General features: G+C 44.9%; 1 protein-coding gene across 7 annotated transcripts in view; it reads left to right on the top strand.

Moving 5' to 3' along the window:
* The window catches only part of ZKSCAN8 (zinc finger with KRAB and SCAN domains 8), a 62,286-nt gene that overhangs the window by 21,310 nt on the left and 20,952 nt on the right, over nt 1-20,024 (top strand). For 5 of the 7 annotated variants that reach the window (XM_045500446.1, XM_045500445.1, XM_045500447.1 and 2 more), the window contains 3 exons: nt 1,908-1,999; nt 2,289-2,412; nt 3,001-9,269. In XM_045500446.1, the coding sequence (XP_045356402.1) occupies nt 1,908-1,999; nt 2,289-2,412; nt 3,001-3,962 (1,178 nt within the window). In that variant the 3' untranslated portion in view covers nt 3,963-9,269. Of the gene's footprint in view, nt 1-1,907; nt 2,000-2,288; nt 2,413-3,000; nt 9,270-12,366; nt 12,515-20,024 lie in introns of those variants that run through there. The other 2 variants (XR_006717772.1, XR_006717773.1) reach the window with 1 other exon arrangement.

The raw sequence follows: 20,024 nt of genomic DNA, 5'->3' as shown, positions 1-20,024 counted from the left end.
GCAAGAGCATTTTCGTTGATAGCCACAATAAATGCATCACAATTAGGAAGTGTAATGCTGATCCTGTACTAATCTGGTCCATAGTTCATATACATGTTTTGTCAGTTGTCCCAGTAATCTTCCAGAATCTAATCCAAGATTCCATTTTGCAGTCAGTTGTTCTGTCTCTATAGACTCCTTTAATTCAAAATAGTTTCTTGGCCTTTCTTTGCCCTTCATGACCTTGACATTTTTGAGAGTACAGGTTGGTTATTTTATAGAATAGCTGTAAAATTTGGGTTCGTGTGATGTTTCCTTACGAGTAAATTCAAGTTGTGCATATGTGTCAGGAACTCCCCAAAAGTACTGTTGTATCCTTCTCAGCATTACAACAGGAAATTGTCCTGTGATTGGTGTTGGTACCTTTGATGACTTGGTTAAGGTTATTCTTGGTTAGGTTTGGGGTGCCTGGTGGCCCAGTGGGTTAAATGTCCAACTCTTGATCTCGGCTCAGGTTATGATCTCACAGTTAATGAATTTGAGTCCCGCATCGGGCTCTGCGCTGACAGCAGAGTCTGCCTGGGATTCTCTCTCCTCCTCTCTGCTGCTTTCCCACTGGCGCACACTCTTTCTCTCTCTCTCTCAAAATAAATACATGTTTTTTTTTTAAAAAGGCTTATTTTTGCTAAGGTAATCATTGTGGTTACTATTTTTCCCTTTATGATAAATAAGTAATTTGTGGGGGAAGTACTCTTGAGTCTGTGTCAGTATTTGGTCCACATCAAACTTTTGTTGCTAAAATACTAGTTTTAATATTCATTGTTGCTTCTTGATTGAATCGGTGATTACTAAGACTTACAAAATGATGATTTTCTAACTATGTCATTCCTTCTACACTTTCTTGTAATAGAGAGTGTTCCCTCCCCATTTTATTTTATATGTCAGTATGGACTCCTAAATTCTTACTTTATTCCAGAAATAAAGTATCTTTAGTTATCTTTATTTTATTATTGTGTTTATTTTGATGCTTTAATTGTCTCAGATTTGTTCAGAGGAGGCCCCCTTCAGTCTGGCTCCTGTGTCCTTTTGACACTTCCCTATCGTTTTTTTGAGAACTTCTTGCAGAATAAGACCATTCTAGTGTCATCTTGTATTTACTCTGCGTTTCTTTTTTCATTTATGTGTTTTATAGTAGTTCTATATAAATGGGTTTTTAACATTCCTAAAGAAGAAACATAGGAACAGTTTCAGTTAGTTACATAATTCTTGTCTAAAGTTCTAAAGCATATTACCCAAAACACAGTAGTCTGTTTATTGGTGTTGCACTGTCTGATACCTATGGGAAGCAGAGAGTGGCAGTCATGGTGGACATTTCAGGAAGGTAATAGAGTTAATAGAGGTAGATTGGTTCTGTTGGCTCTCATATTCCATTTGCCAAGAGATGAAGACCTGAAGAAATGCTGTACACAAGCACAAGGATAGAACGTAGTTTTGGTGGGAGAGAAGAAATTGAAAAGCAGTTCCTGTTAGGAAACCAGCACTCTATTTTCGACACGGAATTTCAGGCTGAGTGGGACATCAAAGTGCAGATGTCCTGTGGGCAGCCATTAGTGTGGACCCAGAGCCCAAGATACCACATTTGATTTGATTTGATTTTTTATATTTTATATTATTTCATTTTATGTTTCATTTTAATGTTTTAAATGTTTATTTAAGCAGTCTCTATACTCTATACTCAAACTCATGACCCCGAGATCTGGAGCCACATGCTCCACGTACTGAGGCAGCCAGGGGCCGCTCAGCACTTCTTGTGCAAAATCTCTGACATGCATATCTTGTGAAATGCAGACAGCTTTGGAATGGGTTAGTGCTGGCTCCTGCAACTGTGGGACAGGGTGGTCTCACCCCTCGCTTCTTCCTCCTCTCAGCCATCTCTTCTTGTGAGAGTCCTGCCTCTTCCCAGAAAGGAAGTCCTGGGAACCAGGAGATGACGGCCACACTTCTCACAGCAGGGCTGCAGGTGAGTTGTACTGCTTCTAGATCTGCTTCACAGCACCGGTGGCATCTGCCACGTGCCCAGGCTCTCTGTAGCTGTACTCACCCGGAACTTGCCCCAGATGTTTCTGCATGATTCTTGATTTCCCCCACCAAATCTGGTGCGTTTTCCTCTTTGTCCCCCGCTTAGTTAGATCCCTTTACACAGTCTGTTCCCACCCCTTGATCCTCCCCAGCACTGGCGGACCTCTGACAGTCTGGGTTTGAGCCATGGAACAGTGCCAGTCCCACATGGGGATTTTGTTCTGTTTCAGACTTTGGAGAAGATCGAAGACATGGCTGTGTCCCTAATTCGAGAGGAGTGGCTTCTTGATCCATCACAGAAGGATCTGCATAGAGATGACAGGCCAGAAAATTACAGAAACATGTTCTCCCTGGGTAAGGAGAGCTCTGGTTATTGTCATCATTTAAGGTTTTTTTGTTTGTTTGTTATGTGATGGTAGCTGTGAGTTGTCTGAAAGACATTCTTAAGTTTAAACTCAGGAACTAACAGAGAGAAACAGTGCTGGCCCATGGACTTTTATTCTCTGATCCAGGGCTTCCTGTGGGTACTGTTCTGTCTGCCAGTGGGAGTCCTCTGCTCCCAGCCCTGTGGGACTTTCGGGCCTGTCGTGCTCCTCCCTGTCAGTGCCAGGGCTTTTCCCATTTCTGTCCTGTTAGGTCATTCACTACGTCTGTATTCCTACCCACTCCCCAGCTGCCCCTCAGGTGGTCCCTTCCCTGCCTTCGTGCCTCCCAACAACCCTCCTTGTTCATGGCACTTCTTCCCCATTTGGCTTGTGGTACTTCTGCTTGGCCCTGTTCTCCTCTCCCTGTATTATGATAGCAGCTTGGAGACAGATGGAAGCTGTGGGATTGCTGGTAGTTTTTCCATGTGTGTTTTCCTTTTCCCTTATATTCTATTCCTTTCTAACATGGAGAATAGAAAGTGACATTGGCTTGATGTTTATCACATTTTAATTTCAGGTGGTGAGACCAGGAGTGAGAACAGGGAATTAGCTTCGAAACAGGTAATATCTACTGGAATCCAACCACATGGAGAGACAGCTGCCAAATGCAACGGGGATGTTATCGGGGGTCATGAGCGTGGAGAAGCCCGAGATCTTCTGGGCAGATTAGAGAGGCAGCGGGGAAATCCCACCCAGGAGAGACGGCATAAATGTGACGAATGTGGGAAGAGCTTTGCCCAGAGCTCAGGCCTTGTTCGCCACTGGAGAATCCACACTGGGGAGAAACCCTATCAATGTAACGTGTGTGGGAAAGCCTTCAGTTATAGGTCAGCCCTTCTTTCCCATCAGGATATCCACAACAAAGTAAAACGCTATCACTGTAAGGAGTGTGGTAAAGCCTTCAGTCAAAACACAGGCCTGATCCTGCACCAGAGGATTCATACTGGGGAGAAGCCATATCAGTGCAATCAGTGTGGGAAGGCTTTCAGTCAGAGTGCAGGCCTCATTCTGCACCAGAGAATCCACAGTGGGGAGAGACCCTATGAATGTAATGAGTGTGGGAAAGCTTTCAGTCATAGCTCTCACCTCATTGGACATCAGAGAATCCACACAGGGGAGAAGCCCTATGAGTGTGAGGAGTGTGGGAAAACCTTCAGGCGGAGCTCACACCTCATTGGCCATCAGAGAAGCCACACTGGGGAGAAACCCTACAAATGCAATGAGTGTGGGAGGGCCTTCAGTCAGAAGTCAGGCCTGATTGAACACCAGAGAATCCACACTGGAGAAAGACCCTATAAATGTAAAGAATGTGGGAAAGCCTTCAATGGGAACACTGGCCTCATACAGCATCTGAGAATTCACACAGGGGAGAAGCCCTATCAATGTAATGAGTGTGGGAAAGCCTTTATTCAGAGGTCAAGTCTCATTCGGCATCAGAGAATCCACAGTGGAGAAAAATCTGAATCCGCAGGAGTTTAGGGGAAAAACTACAGTCCTAGTATGGGCATTATGCAGAATTAGAGAATCCACGTGCTGGTGAGAGGTCTTTCAGTGCAAGTAAAAAGCCAGAAACTTTGTCATCACTACAACCTTAACGTAGGATCAGAATCGATAGCGGTGGCAGAGTTTGAGTAGCTCTTCGGTAGTTTGGGCCGGTTCCTTGATGCAGGTGGATCAGCTTGACTGTCTTAGGAGGTGTCTGATGGAGCGGAGCTCCTGGTGGCCTAATGCATCCTTTAGAAACACAATAGCATCTGAGCAAGTGGCTGGTGGTGGAGGCACTTAATTGTGTCTTTCGGGTGAGTAGCCGTAGGTGTGAGAGAGGCTCCTCCCGGTTCCTCTGCTTCTCCCCATCTCCTGTGATCTCCTTCCCCCACTGATTCCCCGGCAGGCGCACTTGTCATCCTGATCTGATCTGAGAAGCTACTTTAGAGTTTGAAGCAGCCTCCCTGTGAGACTTGTATTTGTATTTAGCTTTCTAAGAACCTAGTTCTAGGGAAATTTTTACAGACACATAATGTATTTATGCTTAAGTGTGCGTGTTATTTTATTCCAACGTTCCTGATAGTGGAAAACCGTATTCCCACGCAAACTCAGAATGCTATATTTTTAACAGCACTCCAGCATTTTTCTTCATATATCACCTTCACTGACTCCTCTGAGTCACTGAGCATCCATACGTGTCCTCCACCACCCCCACCCCCAGCACCTGTGTCAGCAAAAGAAGTGATGTTTGTGGGAGTGAAGCAGAGAAGGAGGTGAGTGGAGACTCAGCCTGGCTGCTCTCGAGCTTGGGTGGTTGTACCTTTGGGTGACTTCCGGCTCTCTCTTCCACCTTCCCCCTGTATGCCGTGGTGCACAGAGGTGTGGACACTGTTCCAGTTATAGCATCGCGTGGGCGAAAGGGGAGACAGGTGCTTGAAGACCTAAAATCCTTACGAGGAACGTGCACTCATCCCTTCTGGCCCATTACAGTCCTGCCCTCTCAGGTTCCTGTCAGTCTGCACAAACCCCTGACTGGATGGTCTGTCACTGCTGTCATTGCCTTCGTCCCCCTTCCTTAGATGGCCTTAGCACCTCACCCTTCATTCTCCATCTGTCTCTCGCCATTAGCTTTATAAATGCACAGCAGTGATCTGTCGAATACCTCACCCCACAGTTCCTCACTGTTCTGAATTCGTCTGTAAGCTAGCGGAAACACAATATTAACTCGTTACCGGGCACTGTCTTTCTCCTTTGAGGCTTTCCATATACCAGGGGATATTGTATAAAGTAACAAGGCTGTTTTAAGCAGCACACCAGAACCTGTGCATCCGAACATGGCCTGCCCTTTAAATTTGGCGGTCCGGGTGGTTGCCGTAGCGCTATCACTCCTCCCAACATTTGGAAGACTTCTAGTCTTGAGTAGTATCTTGTTTTTGACCATTACCCACTTGTTCACCAGACTTGGAGTTGAGTCATTTTTGGCTTTTTTTCCAAAGTCAGCTTTCAAAACGGGAATTGATTCCATTAATCCTATGCCGAAGAATATGCTACACATTCTGAAGAAAACGCCAGGAGAATTTACACAACTTCACACTGACTGTTCTGAACAGGGACAGCACTTACTAATCGTGTTATTTTAAGATTGGTGTTTTTAAAAACCAGTCGTAAAATCTTTCATTGTAAAGGTCCAACTTTTATATCATAAATTCCTTCCCTATAAAATCCCTTCTGTATCCCGCTATGGCCCACCCTGACCACTGACAACATCAAGGTTGTTATGCCTATTTCATTGAGCCATTGATACCCACCCGTCATAGGTCATGCTTGGTTTCCTTGGTTAACTGTTTCTATTTTCTTTTTTTTTTTTAAGTTTATTTATTTTGAGAGAGAGAGAATCCCAAGCAGGCTCAGCACTGCCAATGCAGAGCCCAATGCAGGACTTGAACTCCTGAACTATGAGATTATGACCTGAGCTGAAATCAGAAGTCAGACAATTAGCCGACTGAGCCACCCAGGCACCCCTCCTTGGTTAACTTTTTCAAAATAGTGCTTTCCATTATCCTTTATTTTCTTACTCTCCTTTTTTTTTTTGGACTATAGATTCCCTTGCACTTGAGGGGAATTCCATTCCTCATTCTCTTGTACTTGAAATTTCAAGACACCAGGAATAAATCTGGACTCTAGATCCTTGTTCTCTGTGTACCCTCTGTAAGACACGAACTCTGCCTGAGGCCAGTGCTGCCCACATGCGGGTCTTACAGGATGGAGTCACTGTCCGAGGGAAGATACGTGCACACGTGCACGGTCTCCCAGGCGGTTGAGGGGAGCACTTGTCCAGTGAGGGCTCTTAGAGTAACGTGTTGAAATGACTGTAGGCACACCGGCTAACGTCTCTTTACTACAGTCATGTGTAGCCATGCTATGCATTAAATCCATAATTACTAAGCATCTGGCAGAATTCAGAGGAAAGATGTGCCCTGAAAGGTCAGTGTTCTGCTGGAAAGAATAAGGACAGACTGTGACCTGAAGGAACTATTGAAGCCGGTTCAGCCGCATCCAGAAGTAGCCACATGGTGTGAGAAGGTAGAAAAGGCTGTTGTTTGTCTGGGGCACACACAGAAGTCCGTTCTTGGTCTCCGCTAATCACTGTGCGCCAGAATGTGGTTGCTCCATCTTTACGACCTTATTTTGAGCTCTTAACTGTGAGTGACGTGTGCTCAGTTCCTGTATAGCCTGCAGATTCCATTTTTATGCTCTTGATCTGAAACGAACTGTTCACCAATACCTTCTCCCGTCGTGATCTTCTCGTTTTAGGACCTGGCATGATAAAGTGGTTCTTCTGTCACTCTGCTGCCATCCAACATAGGCCTAGGAGAGGCGTCTTAGGCTTCAAAGGTTTACTCCGTTGAGCAAGTGGCAGTGCTAGAATGTGGTGGATGATTGCCATACACAGCAGTTGGCTTTACTCTTGGTTCCGAGACTCGAAATAGTAATGGCTGACATTTATTAAGTACGTACTGTGTGCCAAGCTCTATGCTAAGTGTTTCTCATGGTTATGACACACATTATATCTTGCATTTCATAGATGAGGAAATAAGCTTAGAGAAGTGAGTGAGTTGACCAAGGTCATGTAGCTGGGAAATGACAGAGCAGGGGCTCCGCCCAACAGTGTCAGATTCTGGAGGCTGTGCTGCTGACCACTGTGCTGTATGGTCTCTAATGAGCACATTGGCCCTGGCCAGCCATTGGAAAATCCAGTGTCCCTGGCCATAGGATAGGTAGCTACTGGGGAAGGGAATGCACAGGGGTACAGCACTGTGTAGTGCGGTTGATTGAAAATGTCATTTTGGTTGATGATTGTATCTTTAAATGCTGATACTTTTGATGCTTTGTAGTATTAGAAAGCTAAATTGTTCAAGTAAAGCATGTTTAAAAGAGTAACTGGCAGGATAAAGCAATAAGGTACAGATTCGAGGACATTTCTCTAAACTGCCCCCAAGGAAGTAGAATTGTGGGGGGAAATGAAAAATACCCATGCGCCCAGCCAGGCATATGGTCCGTTGGGATGACAGTAGTTAAGTTTACCTACAGCGTAAAACGTGGAAAACCTTCCACTTCACTGCCCATATCCAGCTGCCATTCTGTTTTTCTTGTCATTCATGACCTTTCAAACATGTCATCCATTGTTCAACCCCATTTTCTCATTAATATATCCTTAAAACTTCTTACTGGCTTATGTACTCAGCAGGCCACTGAGGTGTCCTATGGACAAACATCAGTGCCTTTTCTAAGTTCTTGTCCTGCTTTGTTTTGTTTTTGAGAGAGAGAAAGCGAGCATATGAGCAGGAGAGGGGCAGAGAGAGAGAATCCCAAGCAGGCTGTGCACTGTCAGCAGGGAGCCCAATGTGGGCCTCAAACTCAAGAAACTTGAGATCGTGACCTGAGCCGAAAGCAAGAGTTGGACGCTTCACTGACTGAGCCACTCCCAGGCGCCCCTTGTCCTTCACCTATATTTCGCACTGTTGAGTAGGGACCCTGCGTCTCAGGAATTCTTTTCTTTGGCTTGTGGGATCTTTTTTGATCATTTTCCTCCTAATTTTTAGCTTTTCTTTATTAGTCTTTTTTCTCCACTGAAAATAATCTCCATGTCTTGGTTTTATCCAGTATTTTTTCTGTATTTGCTTCTATTTATGTTTCGATTATTTACACTTACCTTCTGTATTTCAGTACTTTAATTATTTCCCACCCTATGGGTCAGTTACCTACATAATTTGATATTTGGGAACAGAACTCCTCACTCTTGTCCCCCAGCCTACATTTTCCTTTTAAATAGGCATTATTGCTTAGCTTCTTGACCCTGAATAGACTCCCTGCCCTTCGTATTTCTTTTTTTATTTTTATTTTTTAAAGTAGGCTCCATGCTCAGGGTAGGGCTCAAAATCATGACCCTGAGGTTGTGTCCTGAGCTCCTCAGGTGCCCTGCCCTGTCTTGGAGTTGTCCTTTAGTCTTTTTCTGCTCTTCACTGTACGTGTCTCAAATCTTGCTGAGTCATTCCAGTTCTCCGTTTTCTCCTTGAGGCTGGATCTTTTACATTTCTGCCATCCCCTGCAGCCTTCTGCAGAGCCGTGCCATCTGAGGCCCCAGCTGTTGTAATTCTTTCTTTCTAGTGTCCTTGCTTTCAAGACCCCCTTCAGTAACGCTTCGAAGGTGATCCTCCTCAAAATTCATTTTCGGTCAGAAACACTCAGCAGATGATTGCTGTCCCAGCAGTGGTGTTCCAGGTTCTCCGTGTTTTGCCCTTCATGTTTCACCTGCCTCAGCCTAATTCCCTGGCATATTCACCTTGACTCTTCTTGTTCAAACTTCCGTGGCCTTCCACTGCTGTCTTACAAGCCCTTGCCTCCGTGCCTTTCTCATGCAATTTCTTTTGTTTGGATTGTTTTTTTTTTTTTTTTTGGCCCTACTTCTTACGCATCCGTATCTTCAAAGCCTAGCTTCTTCATATCTTCGAGTGGGCTCTCCCTGACTTCACCTCACACTGAGACCTCCCTTGTTCTGTGCTGCCTCAGCACTTACCCTTTGAGTTTGTACTGTGGTCCATGCACTTACTAATATGTTGCTTTGTAATTATTTTCTAGCTCTCTGTATTGTAGTTTCACATTTGTATTTATTTTCGAAATTAAATTGTAAGCTCCTTGAGGGCAGGAATAACAACTTTTACATTTGTATCTCTGCACCCCCTAGTGCCTAGTACAGTGCTGAGCACACAGTAGGTGTTTAATAAATGCTTGTTGAATCGTTGTGTGGATTATTTATGGAGTTCTATAATTGCCTGTACCTAAGACTAAAAAATCCAACTTCAGGGGAATATATGTGAAAACTGAAATAAGAAGCTCTCCATTTGGCCAAATTTATTCTTTAAGGAAGAAAATGGGAATAGTAAACTCTAAAGATTACTGTGTTAAAGTTATTATTGCAAAAGTGCTGCAGAATAGACTTTTGTATCTGACGTTAAACCAGTGGTTTTCAACCGGAGAAAATTGGCAATGTCTGGAGATAGCTTTGGTTCTATCATCGGTGGACAGGTGGGATGCTACTGGCATCTGGCAGGTAGAGGTTAAGGATACTGGAAACACCTTGCATGCACACACAGCCCCCACAACAACAAAAATTATCTGGCTTCATATGTTTAATTGGGCCAAAGTTGAGAAGCCCTGGGCTGGCCATATGTAAGGTATATAGGAGAAAGAAGAGATAGGAATACTAGCGTTGCAATTAGAAAAATTAGCTATGGCAAGGTTTAAAAGAATCCTGTTCTATATATTTTAGAGTATGTAAGATTAGAAAAGAAAAAGCCTTAATGTTTGGAGTTCACAGCAGTATACACATCAGGGTGATGGTAAACCATAAAATGGTTGATAATGATGTTCTAAGGTTGCTTTCAGGGTCAGATCTGCCTCCCTCATTATACCAAGTACCAGGTGTTACAGGACTACAGTCTGGTTTCGTTTTATAGAATCAAAGATAATACTTAGGGCGCTATCCCTTTAGCAGGGGGCCGGTAACATATAAAAGACGTAGCTTTGGAGACAACACATAACCTTCAACAGTCCCTTTGGCAGCGGCTAGGCAGGATTAACTACTCCAAGGAAATCAAGCCAGAATGCAGTCAGAGTTTGCCAAGTAAAACATACCCACTTAAGTTTTTAACGGAGTATTACTCTCACCTAAGAAGGCAAATATGTAGAAAAAAATGTGATTTCCTAAATTAGTTTTAAAAAACCTTTTAAGAACATTCATCTTTCTCATCATCATTAAGTAGCTCAATGGCACTTAAACAGGTTTAAAAAGTATCAACTCAAGTTAGAAAATCGGTTTCAATGTGTAGTTCACCAAAGAAATCACTGCATTGCTCTGTTGTGTTTAATTATTCATAGTCTATAGAATGCTAGGCTTGGAAGTGACCTTTGAGATCATTTCCCAACCCATTCTGCAAACGGAGGTCCACAAAGGCCCGGCGACCACTGGGTCGCCCATTAAGGTTTGTGGTGCAGGTAGGAGAGAATCCTGGCTTCCTGATGCTTTGCCCATTTCTTTTCTGACTGCTTATGCGCTCAGGTCTGACCCTTGTTCTTGTATGTTCTTAATTGTTACCCCGCCAGGGGGTGGATCCGTACTTTGAGCCTCCAACTGTAATGTTTTATTCTAGGACTTAACTCCTTTCATCAGTTTGTATGTCCATACAAGTATACTGACTCGGTGTCTTGGGTTAAATTCTCCCATTAAGGCCAGTTGGTGTCCCAGTCAAGTTTTGAAAGCCCCGCCCTCCTGGGCCTGTTCCCTAATCTTCAACACAAGGAGCGGCTCTGGACTTCTGATCGTCAAAGATAAATCCCTGAGCGCCTGCACTCCCGCGTGGCGGTTTGGGGGATCCTTCAGGGTCCCCCTGGAGATTCTGCCTTTCCCGGCCGCGGTGTCTTCAAATTCCAAGATTCCAGAGTCGTCGGTTCTACACTGGACAGAATCAGCAAAGGGAAAGCACCTCTGTGAGCGAAGGGGTCTCGGATCGGCCTCCGCGGACCACCCGGCGCGGCGGCGCTCCAGGATTGGGCTGGTGGAGGACCCGCCCGCAAGTGTCGAGCGGGCCGCCCCGGAAGTGCCGGCACTTCCGGCCCGCGGGCGGCTGTGGCAGCGATTACGCTGCTCGGGCTCACCTGCAGACGCGAGTCCCGCGTCCGAGGGAAGCACGCGGGAGCCTGGCCGGCCGCGGACCCGACGCCCCAGTGCGGCCCGGTCTTTCCCACGGCCTCCCGAGATTTATGGAGCCGCCGTGACCACGTGCACCCCTGGTAGCTGTGGTGTAGCCCCCAGCCGACCCTCGGCCCGCCTTTCCGAACAGATGGGGAAACGGCGGAGGACTGGAAATACGCACTTGGGGCAGGCTTCCTCTTCCACCCGGGTGCCCGGGACGTTTCCTGGTGCGTGCGGATACACTTGGGCTGCAGCTTGGCCCGTGGGGCCGGTGCCCGGCTCTCGGCAGCCGCTTTCCCACCCGCGCGGCCTGCGGCGCTGTCCCTGCCTGGCCTGCAGTGCCCTGCGGCAGGGGCGAGTCGGGGCACCGGCCCCACCGGCTGCCCAGCCAGGGATCGGACACGCGACCTAGCAGTTCAGCCCCCTGCTTGACACTGCGTTTTTTCTCCCGCCCCTCGCTAGTTAGTGTGACAGCTATGGCAGTCTTTGCTTTTTCTTTAAGATAGTGTTTCTTTTACAAAAGAAGGGCAACGAAGAGGAGACCCGTAAGAGGAAGCTTACTGAATCGCAGACTCTAGTGCGTGGCAGCATTAGAGGAGCTGTTTTCTCTGCTTTCAAGAATTCTGTGACTAGAAAACTCCTTGTTCTGGGCCGGCTCCAGCTCAGTTGACACTGGCTGAGGCCAGTTCCTGACCTTTAGGCCTAAGGAGTGCCAGATCTGGGAGAGGGACGGGCGTGGCGGGGGGCGGGGGGAGGGGGGGCGCGGATCAATGAGAAGGTGGCTGAGTTGGATGAAACCAGACAGCAGGAAGGGAAGGGAGAAGTATTTGTTAAGTCATCGTAAACGTTTAGTCTCTTAGGGATGTTTTTTTTCCATTTTGGGGGCCTATAGGTCTAAACCTGTGATGTGGCCAAATCACTTAATCTCTCTGTGCCTCTATTTCCTCATATGTAAATGAGGATGACAAAAGCACCTGCCTAGAATTGTTATCATGATTACCGGAACGGTACCTGATAACAAAAGTTGTATCTAGATATTGTCATTATTTTTCTCCATACCTCTCTTAACTGGTCTGCTCTAATGATTCATTTGTTTATACAGTGATACATTCATAATTTCATGTGTTTAATTTTTTTTTTTTTCAGGTCCCAGCTCTTGCACAGTCAAGAAGTAATCTAGCAAGAAATATCAGCCCTGGGAGCCAAGGGAGGGAGAATCACTGTCTCCATCTCCTACCCAGGAACGCACCATTAAAATCTCAACTATAGGAACCCTTTATCCCACGAGAGGGTTGTAAGTATTAAACTTTGACATTCTGTAGTTTTCTGAAAATTCTACAATAAGGCACCTGAGAAGACTCTTTTTTTTTTTAAGTTAATATAACATATCAATGTAGGTGTGCTGTTATGAACCCTCAGCAGAATCTGCTTCAAAGTGAGGGTAGAACAAGAGGGCACCGGCTCACCTGCCATTTCCACAGTATGTTATTGATAAAGAATTCTGTCTTTGCTGCCTGTTGTCTGAGACAAGCTGTATTCTGTTTTTTTTTATGTGTCTTTGACTCTGCTTAAGGTGGTTTTGTTATTTTACCTTGCAGGAATTTTGATTCTTTGTATTGATTTCAGATTTATCAATCTTTTCATTTATAGCCTCTGGATTTGGGCTTATAATTAGAAAGGCCTTCCTACTCTGAGGTTATTAAAGACTTCTCCCACATTTTCCTCTGGTACATTTATAGTTTTCATTTATAACATCTGAAACTTTGATTTAGGGGCGCCCAGGTGGCTCAGTCGTTTGAGCATCCGACTTCGGCTCAGGTCATGATCTCGCAGTCTTTGAGTTCAAGCCCCACGTTGGGCTCTGTGCTGACAGCTCAGAGCCTGGAACCTGCTTCGGATTCTGTGTCTCCCTCTCTCTCTCTGCCCCTCCCCCGCTTATGCTTGGTCTCTCTCTCTCTCTCTCTCTCTCTCTCTCTCTCTCTGTCAAAAATAAATACACATTAAAAAAATAAAAAAAAGTTTTAAAATAAATAAATAAAACTTTGATTTATTTGGAATATTGACCTGTATATAGACTGAGGAAGGAATCCGATTTAACATTTTTCCAGATGATTACCTAGTTCTCACCATACATTTATTGAGGAGTCTACTCGTCTTTTTCTTACTGATTTAGTACCTTTTTTCTATGCTAAATTTCTCCCTCTGATTGCATCTATTTCTGGACTTTCTATTCTGTGCCATTTGTCTGTCTCACCACTATCACGCTGCCTCACTGAGGCTTTGTAATATGTTTATGATCACTTAGGAAAAGTGCTCCTTCATTGCCCTCCTTTTCAGAGTTGTCCCAGGGAGTCTTGCTTGTTTACTTAATACTTGTCTATGTGAACGTTAAAATCTATTTACAAAAAAGTTGGTATTTTTTATTGGAATAGTATTAAATTTACAAATTAAGTAGTTTCTGAGTGCAAAGTGCAGGGATTTTAGGACTGCAATCGATCTGGGTTCAAATTTCATCTGTCTCCTTTTTTTTTTTTTTTAAGCTTTCTGCTTTTTATTTATTTGCTTATTTTACTTTTTTTAAGATTTTATTTAAGTTGAAGTTAGCTAACATATAGTATAGTATTGGTTTCAGGAGTAGAATTTACTGATTCATCACTTACATGCAACCCAGTGCTCATCACAAGTGTCCTCCTTAATGCCCATCACCCATTTAGCCCATCCCCCGCTCCCCAAACCCCTCTAGCAACCCTCAGTTCTCATTATTCAAGAGTCTCTCATGGGGGAGCCTGGTTCGCTCAGTTGGTTAGGTGTCTGACTTCAGCTCAGGTTATGATCTCACAGTTCGTGGGTTTGAGCCCCACATCTGGCTCTGTGCTGACAGCTCAGAGCCTGGAGCTTGCTTCAGATTCATTCTCTCTCTCTCTCTCTCTCTCTCTCTCTCTCTCTGTCCCTCCCCCGCTTGTGCTCTGTCTCTCTCAAAAATAAACATTAAAAAATTAAAAAAAAAAGTCTCTCGTGGTTTGTCTCCCTCTCAGTTTTTATCCTATCTTTTTAAGTTTTGGGGGCTTTTTTGTTTATTTTGAGAGTGAGAGAGAGAGAGAGAGAGCATGGGCAGGGGAGCAGCAGAGGGAGATAGAGAGAGAATTCCAAACAGGCTCCATGCTGTCACTGCAGAACCAGTTGCCAGCCTCAATCCCACAAACCAGGAGATCATGAGCTGACCCGAAAACAAGAGTTGGATGGTTAACCGACGAAAACACCCAAGCGCCCCTATCTTACTTTCTTTTCCCTTCCCTTCCCCTGTGTTCATCTGTTTTGTTTCCTGAATTCCACATGTGGGTGAAATCATATGTGGTATTTGTCTTTCTCTGACTCCGTCTGCTTTATTAGTTGTCCAACCAAAACATTTATCTGCTTTTCAGTTTTCTTACACATGAGAGGAGGAGCATAACGTTTTATTTGCGGAATTAAAGGCGATAAAAGGTGCAAAATACCTGGTTTGAAGTAAAAACCTTGTTTGTTGGCCAGCTCAGGGACCACTGAGCAAGAAGCCTCCGGGGCCCTAGAGCGGCCGCCAAGCGAGGGCAGCAGGGATCTGCGGAAGTCGACGGCTCCGCCCCTTCCGGCGCCGTACTCACGTCGGAAGTGCAGGTGTGGGGTCTGGTTTCGGAGCTGGGGGCCTGCTCGCTCCCTGGTCTCGGCTGACCACCACCCTGGCCTCCGCCTGCTTTCTCGCGCCCCTGCCGCTCCTCCTTTGCTCCCTTGCCCTGCCCCTCCCCTTCCCCCTCCTGCCGCTCAGGCTTGCGGAATAACAGAGACTCTGGGGGAGGGGACCGCCCCGTCCTGGCCCCTGTATCCTCCCCTACCTCGTGTGTGTGTGTGTGTGTGTGTGTGTGTGTGTGTGTGTGTGCGCGCGCGCGCGCGCGCCACTCAGGGACACCTGGCAGTTTTATTGAGATGTTCCTGAGATCTTTTTGCCTCAAAGAAAAAAGCTAAATGAGCTACTCATGAAGATTCCTTTCTTTTGCTATTTTACATTTTTATTTATTTTTGGGAGCCAGCAGAGCATGAGAGGGGTAGGGGACAGAGAGAGAGAGAGGATGACACAGAATCTGAAGCAGGCTCCAGGTTCTGAGCTGTCAGCATAGAACCCGATGCGGGGCTCGAACTCATAAACTGTGAGATCATGACCTGAGCCGAAGTCAGACGCTTAACCGACTGAGCCCCTTAGGCGCCCCTCTTTTACTATTGTATGTTGCATTTTTCTGCCCCCTCCCAGACTCTCTGCTTAAAAGATGAGGGCGCATGTCCTTCTCACAGATTTCTTCAAAGGTAAAAGTGTCAACCCAGAGGTATCTGATGACAGCCCAGAAAGGTATTTTGTACAGACCCGTAGCTCTCCGGTATGAGGAAGCCCATTGAGGCAGCGGCAGGATAGGATCATTCCAGTTTGAGCGAGCTGCAGACCTAAAGGGGTTTGGGTAGGACTAGGGATTCTTCATATTTCCTTAATAAGAGCTGAGCAGCTTAGGCCACAGGCTTCCGTGGGTAACCATGTGTCCTGGGTTCTGGGCAGGAGTTATGTGCATGTGACCCCTGCCCTGAGTGAGCCTTCTTCACTGTTGCTAAGGAGCGACTGTTCAGAGAAACGTGATAGAACATCACTGAGAAATGATTCAGCCCAGCCATGGAGGGTAGTGTCCTCGTGCCAGTGGGCCTGTGCCTGACTTGTGGGGAACTTCCACACCCCACCCCACAACAGGAGCAAGGAAATCAGAGGTTCAGAAAAGACACGTTTGTATGAGGAAACATTCACAGATACAAGAAACTAATAAAAATTACCTGTGGAAGTGGTAAAGCGAGGGCGATCAGGGTGGAATGGAAACAAGACTTATTTCTATGTGTCGTTTTTTTTTTTTTTCTTTAATGTTTGTTTATTTTTTGGGAGAGAACACACAAGTGCACAAGAGTGGGGGCGGCGCAGAGAGGCAGGTACAGAGGATCCCAAGTGGGCTTCCTGCTAACAGCAGAGAACCCTACGGGGGTCAAACTTGTGAACCACGAGATCATGACCTGAGCCAAAGTTGGACACTTAACGGACTGAGCCATCCAAGTGCCCCTCTATATATCTTTTCAGAGGATTTTGATTTCTCTTTACTTTTTTTTTCTTTCTTTGAGAGAGAGGGGCATGAACCATGAGATCATGACCTGAGCCAAAGTCAGATGCTTAACCACTGAGCCACCTAGGCGTCCTGACTTTTCAATTGTATATTATCTAGTCAAAAACATAGGCATACTTAAAAAAATTTTTTTAATGCTTATTTATTTTTGAGAGAGAGAGAGAGAGAGAGAGACAGAGCACAAGTGGGGGAGAGGCAGAGAGAGGGAGACACAGAATCTGAGCAGGCTCCAGGCTCTGAGCTGTCAGCACAGAGCCGGATGTGGGGCTCAAACACACGAACCATGAGATCATGACCCGACCCGAAGTCGGATGCTCAACTGAGCCACGCAGGCGTCCCAAACTTTTAAGTTTTTAAATTCAAGTTAATTAACATACAGTGTTAACAATAGTTTCAGATGTATAATACAATGACTCGACAGTTCTATACAGTACTCTGTGTGCTCATCATGACAAATGCGCTCCTTTATCCCCATCACCTATTTAACCCATCCTCCCACTCCCTTTCATCTGGTAACTATCGGTTTGTTCTCTGTAATTAAGAATCAGTTTCTTGATTTGTCTCTCTTTGTTTTCCCCTTTGTTCATTTGTTTCTTAAATTCCACGTAGGCCTGAAATCGTATGGTATTTGTCTTTCTCTGTCTTATTTTGCTTAGCATAATACACTCTAGTTCCATCCACATCATTGACACTTGGGCTGCTTCCATACCCTGGCAATTGTCAATAATGCTGCAATAAATGTAGGGGTGCATGTATCCTTTTGAATTTGTATTTTTGTACTCTTTGGATAAATACATAGTAGTGTAGTTGCTGGGTCTAAGGTAGTTCTATTTTTAACTTTTTGAGGAACCTAGACACTTTTCCAGAGTGGCTGCATCAGTTTGCATTCCCACCAGCAGTGCATGAGGGTTCCTCTTTCTCCACATCTTCACCAATGCCTGCTGTTTCTTGTGTTATTAATTATAGCCATTCTGACAGGTCAGAAGTGGTATTTCATCATGGTGGTTTGTTTTAATGTTTTGTTTTTTTATTTTTTATTTTAATAAAAAATTTTTTTAACATTTACTTATTTTTGAGACAGAGAGCATGAACAGGGGAGGGTCAGAGAAAGAGGGAGACACAGAATCTGAAACAGGCTCCAGGCTCTGAGCTGTCAGCACAGAGCCCAATGTGGGGCTCAAACCCATGGACCGCGAGATCATGACCTGAGCCGAAGTCGGATGCTTAATCCACTGAGCCACCAGGCACCCCATAATGTTTCTTTTTTTGAGAGAGAGACAGAGTGTGATCAGGGGAAGGGCAGAGAGTGACAGAGACACAGAATCAAAGGCAGGCTCCAGGCTCCGAGCTCTCAGCACAGAGCCTGATGTGGGGCTCAAACCCACAGACCACGAGATCATGACCTGAGTTGAAATCAGACGCTTAACCGACTGAGCCACCCAGGCTCCCTCATCATGGTTTTGATTTGTATTTCCCTGATGATGAGTGGTGTTGAGCATCTTTTCATGTGTCTGTTTGCCATCTGTATGTCTTCTTTGGAGAAGGGTCTGTTCATGTTTTCTGCCCATTTAAAAAAAAATTTTTTAATGTTTATCTTTTGAGAGAGACAGACAGAGCATGAGCAGGGGAGGGGCAGAGGGGAATGGAGACACAGAATCCGAAGAAGGATCCAGGCTCTGAGTTGTCAGCACAGAGCCAGACGTGGGGCTTGAACTCACAAACTGAGAGATCATGACCTGAGCTGAAGTTGGAGACGTAACCTACTGAGCCACCCACGCGCCCCTCTGCCCATTTTTTAATTGGATTATTTGTTTTTTGGATGTTGAGTTTAAGTTCTTTATGTACTTAGGATACTAACCCTTTATCTGATATGTCATTTGGAAATATCTTCTCCCATTCCATCGGCTGCCTTTTAGTTTTGCTGATTGTTTCCTTTGCTGTGCAGAAGCTTTTTATTTTGATGAGGTCCCTATAGTTCTATAGGAACTATAAGCCCCTATAGTTTTGCTTTTGTTTCCCTTGCCTCCGGAGACATACCTAGGAAGAAATTGCTATGGCTGATATCAAAGAGGTTACTGCTTATTTCTTTACTAGGATTTTAACCATTTCCTGTCTCACATTGAGGTCTTTAATCCATTTTGAATTTATTCTGGTGTATGGTGTCAGAAAGTGGTCCAGTTTCTTTCTTTTTTTTTTTTTTTTTGCATGTTGCTGCGCAGTTTTCCCAAGCATTTGTTGAAGAAACATTCTATTTTCCACTGAATATTTTTTCCTGCTTTGTTGAAGATTAATTGATCATATAGTTGTGGGTTCATTTCTGGGATTTCTATTCTGCTCCATTGATCTATGTGTCTACTTTCTTGATCACTACAGCGTTGTAATATAACTTGAAGTCCAGAATTGTGATGCTTCCAGCTTTGCTTTGCTTTTCAAGATTGCTTTGGCTATTCGGGGTCTTTTGTGGATCCACACAAATTTTAGGATTGTTTATACTAGTTCTGTGAACAATGATATTGGTATTTTGGTAGGGATTGCATTAAATGTGTAGATTGCTTTGAGTAAGTAGACATTTTAAAAATATTTACTCTTCCAATCCATGAACATGAAATATCTTTCTATTTCTTTGTGATACATAAACACATTTTTAAAGTTTATTTTAAGTAATCTATACAACCAATATGGGACTCGAACTCACAACCTGAAGATCAGGAGTCCCATGCTCTTCCGACTGAGCCAGCCAGATGCCCTGCATAGACAGATTTTTAAGGAAAATTTTCAGAATAGTTTCTGTGCACTCTGGACATTGAGTTACAGAAAGATTGCGAAGATAGTACAGAGCGTCCCCATATACTTCAGGCCTAACTAACTGACACTTAAATGACTGAGCCACCCAGGTGCCTCCATGACCTTGACAGCTTTGAGGAGTTTTTTGGTCGAATGCCACTCAGTTGGGAGTTGACTGATTTTTTCTCATTACTATACTGAGGTGATAGGTTTGGGGGAGGATGACCCCAGAGGTTAAGTGCCATTCTCATCTCATCAAGGGTGCACATCATCAGTTGATTATTGTTGAGACGTAAAACAATTTGCAAAGTGGAAAGAGGCAGAGAAGAGATAATTGGTGTAGTTTCAGTTTGCAGCAAAAGTTTTATCAAGTTTTCTTCCCAGAAGATAAGAGAGGGCACCACGCTGCCCACACACGAGTCTGAAGGAGCCCCATTCTTTGGAGAGGGGAGGGGTCCGCTCTGTCACACTTGCACGGGATACGAAGCATCGCTGTTGCCAAGGTGCTGTCACGGCAACATCAGCGGCAGCAGCGGTGGTGGTAGCAACGGCCAGAGCTTTTATCCCCATGTTTCTCTTCCAGCCAAGTAGCGTGGACTTCTGCGCGAGTGGAAAAACACAGCTGTCAGTGAGGCTGCTGTCACTCTTCCAAACTTGTTATCAGTTGACGTTCTGGTTCTTTTCCCTTCTGCATTTGTATGGTCCTTCATCTGCTCTACTATCTACAAATCTCTTCAATTCCTGTCTTGTTTCCCGACTTAATGAAAGAGATGAAAAGTCTTTTTAAGTGGGAACTAAGTATTATTTTGTAGTCACTTATATTCCAGATTCTGTGCTGTA

This window comes from Leopardus geoffroyi, chromosome B2 (assembly GCF_018350155.1).
Source record: "Leopardus geoffroyi isolate Oge1 chromosome B2, O.geoffroyi_Oge1_pat1.0, whole genome shotgun sequence".
Taxonomy (NCBI): Eukaryota; Metazoa; Chordata; class Mammalia; order Carnivora; family Felidae; genus Leopardus; species Leopardus geoffroyi.
The sequence above is the reverse complement of the archived record's forward strand: the minus strand, read 5'-3'. Positions and strand labels throughout refer to the sequence as shown.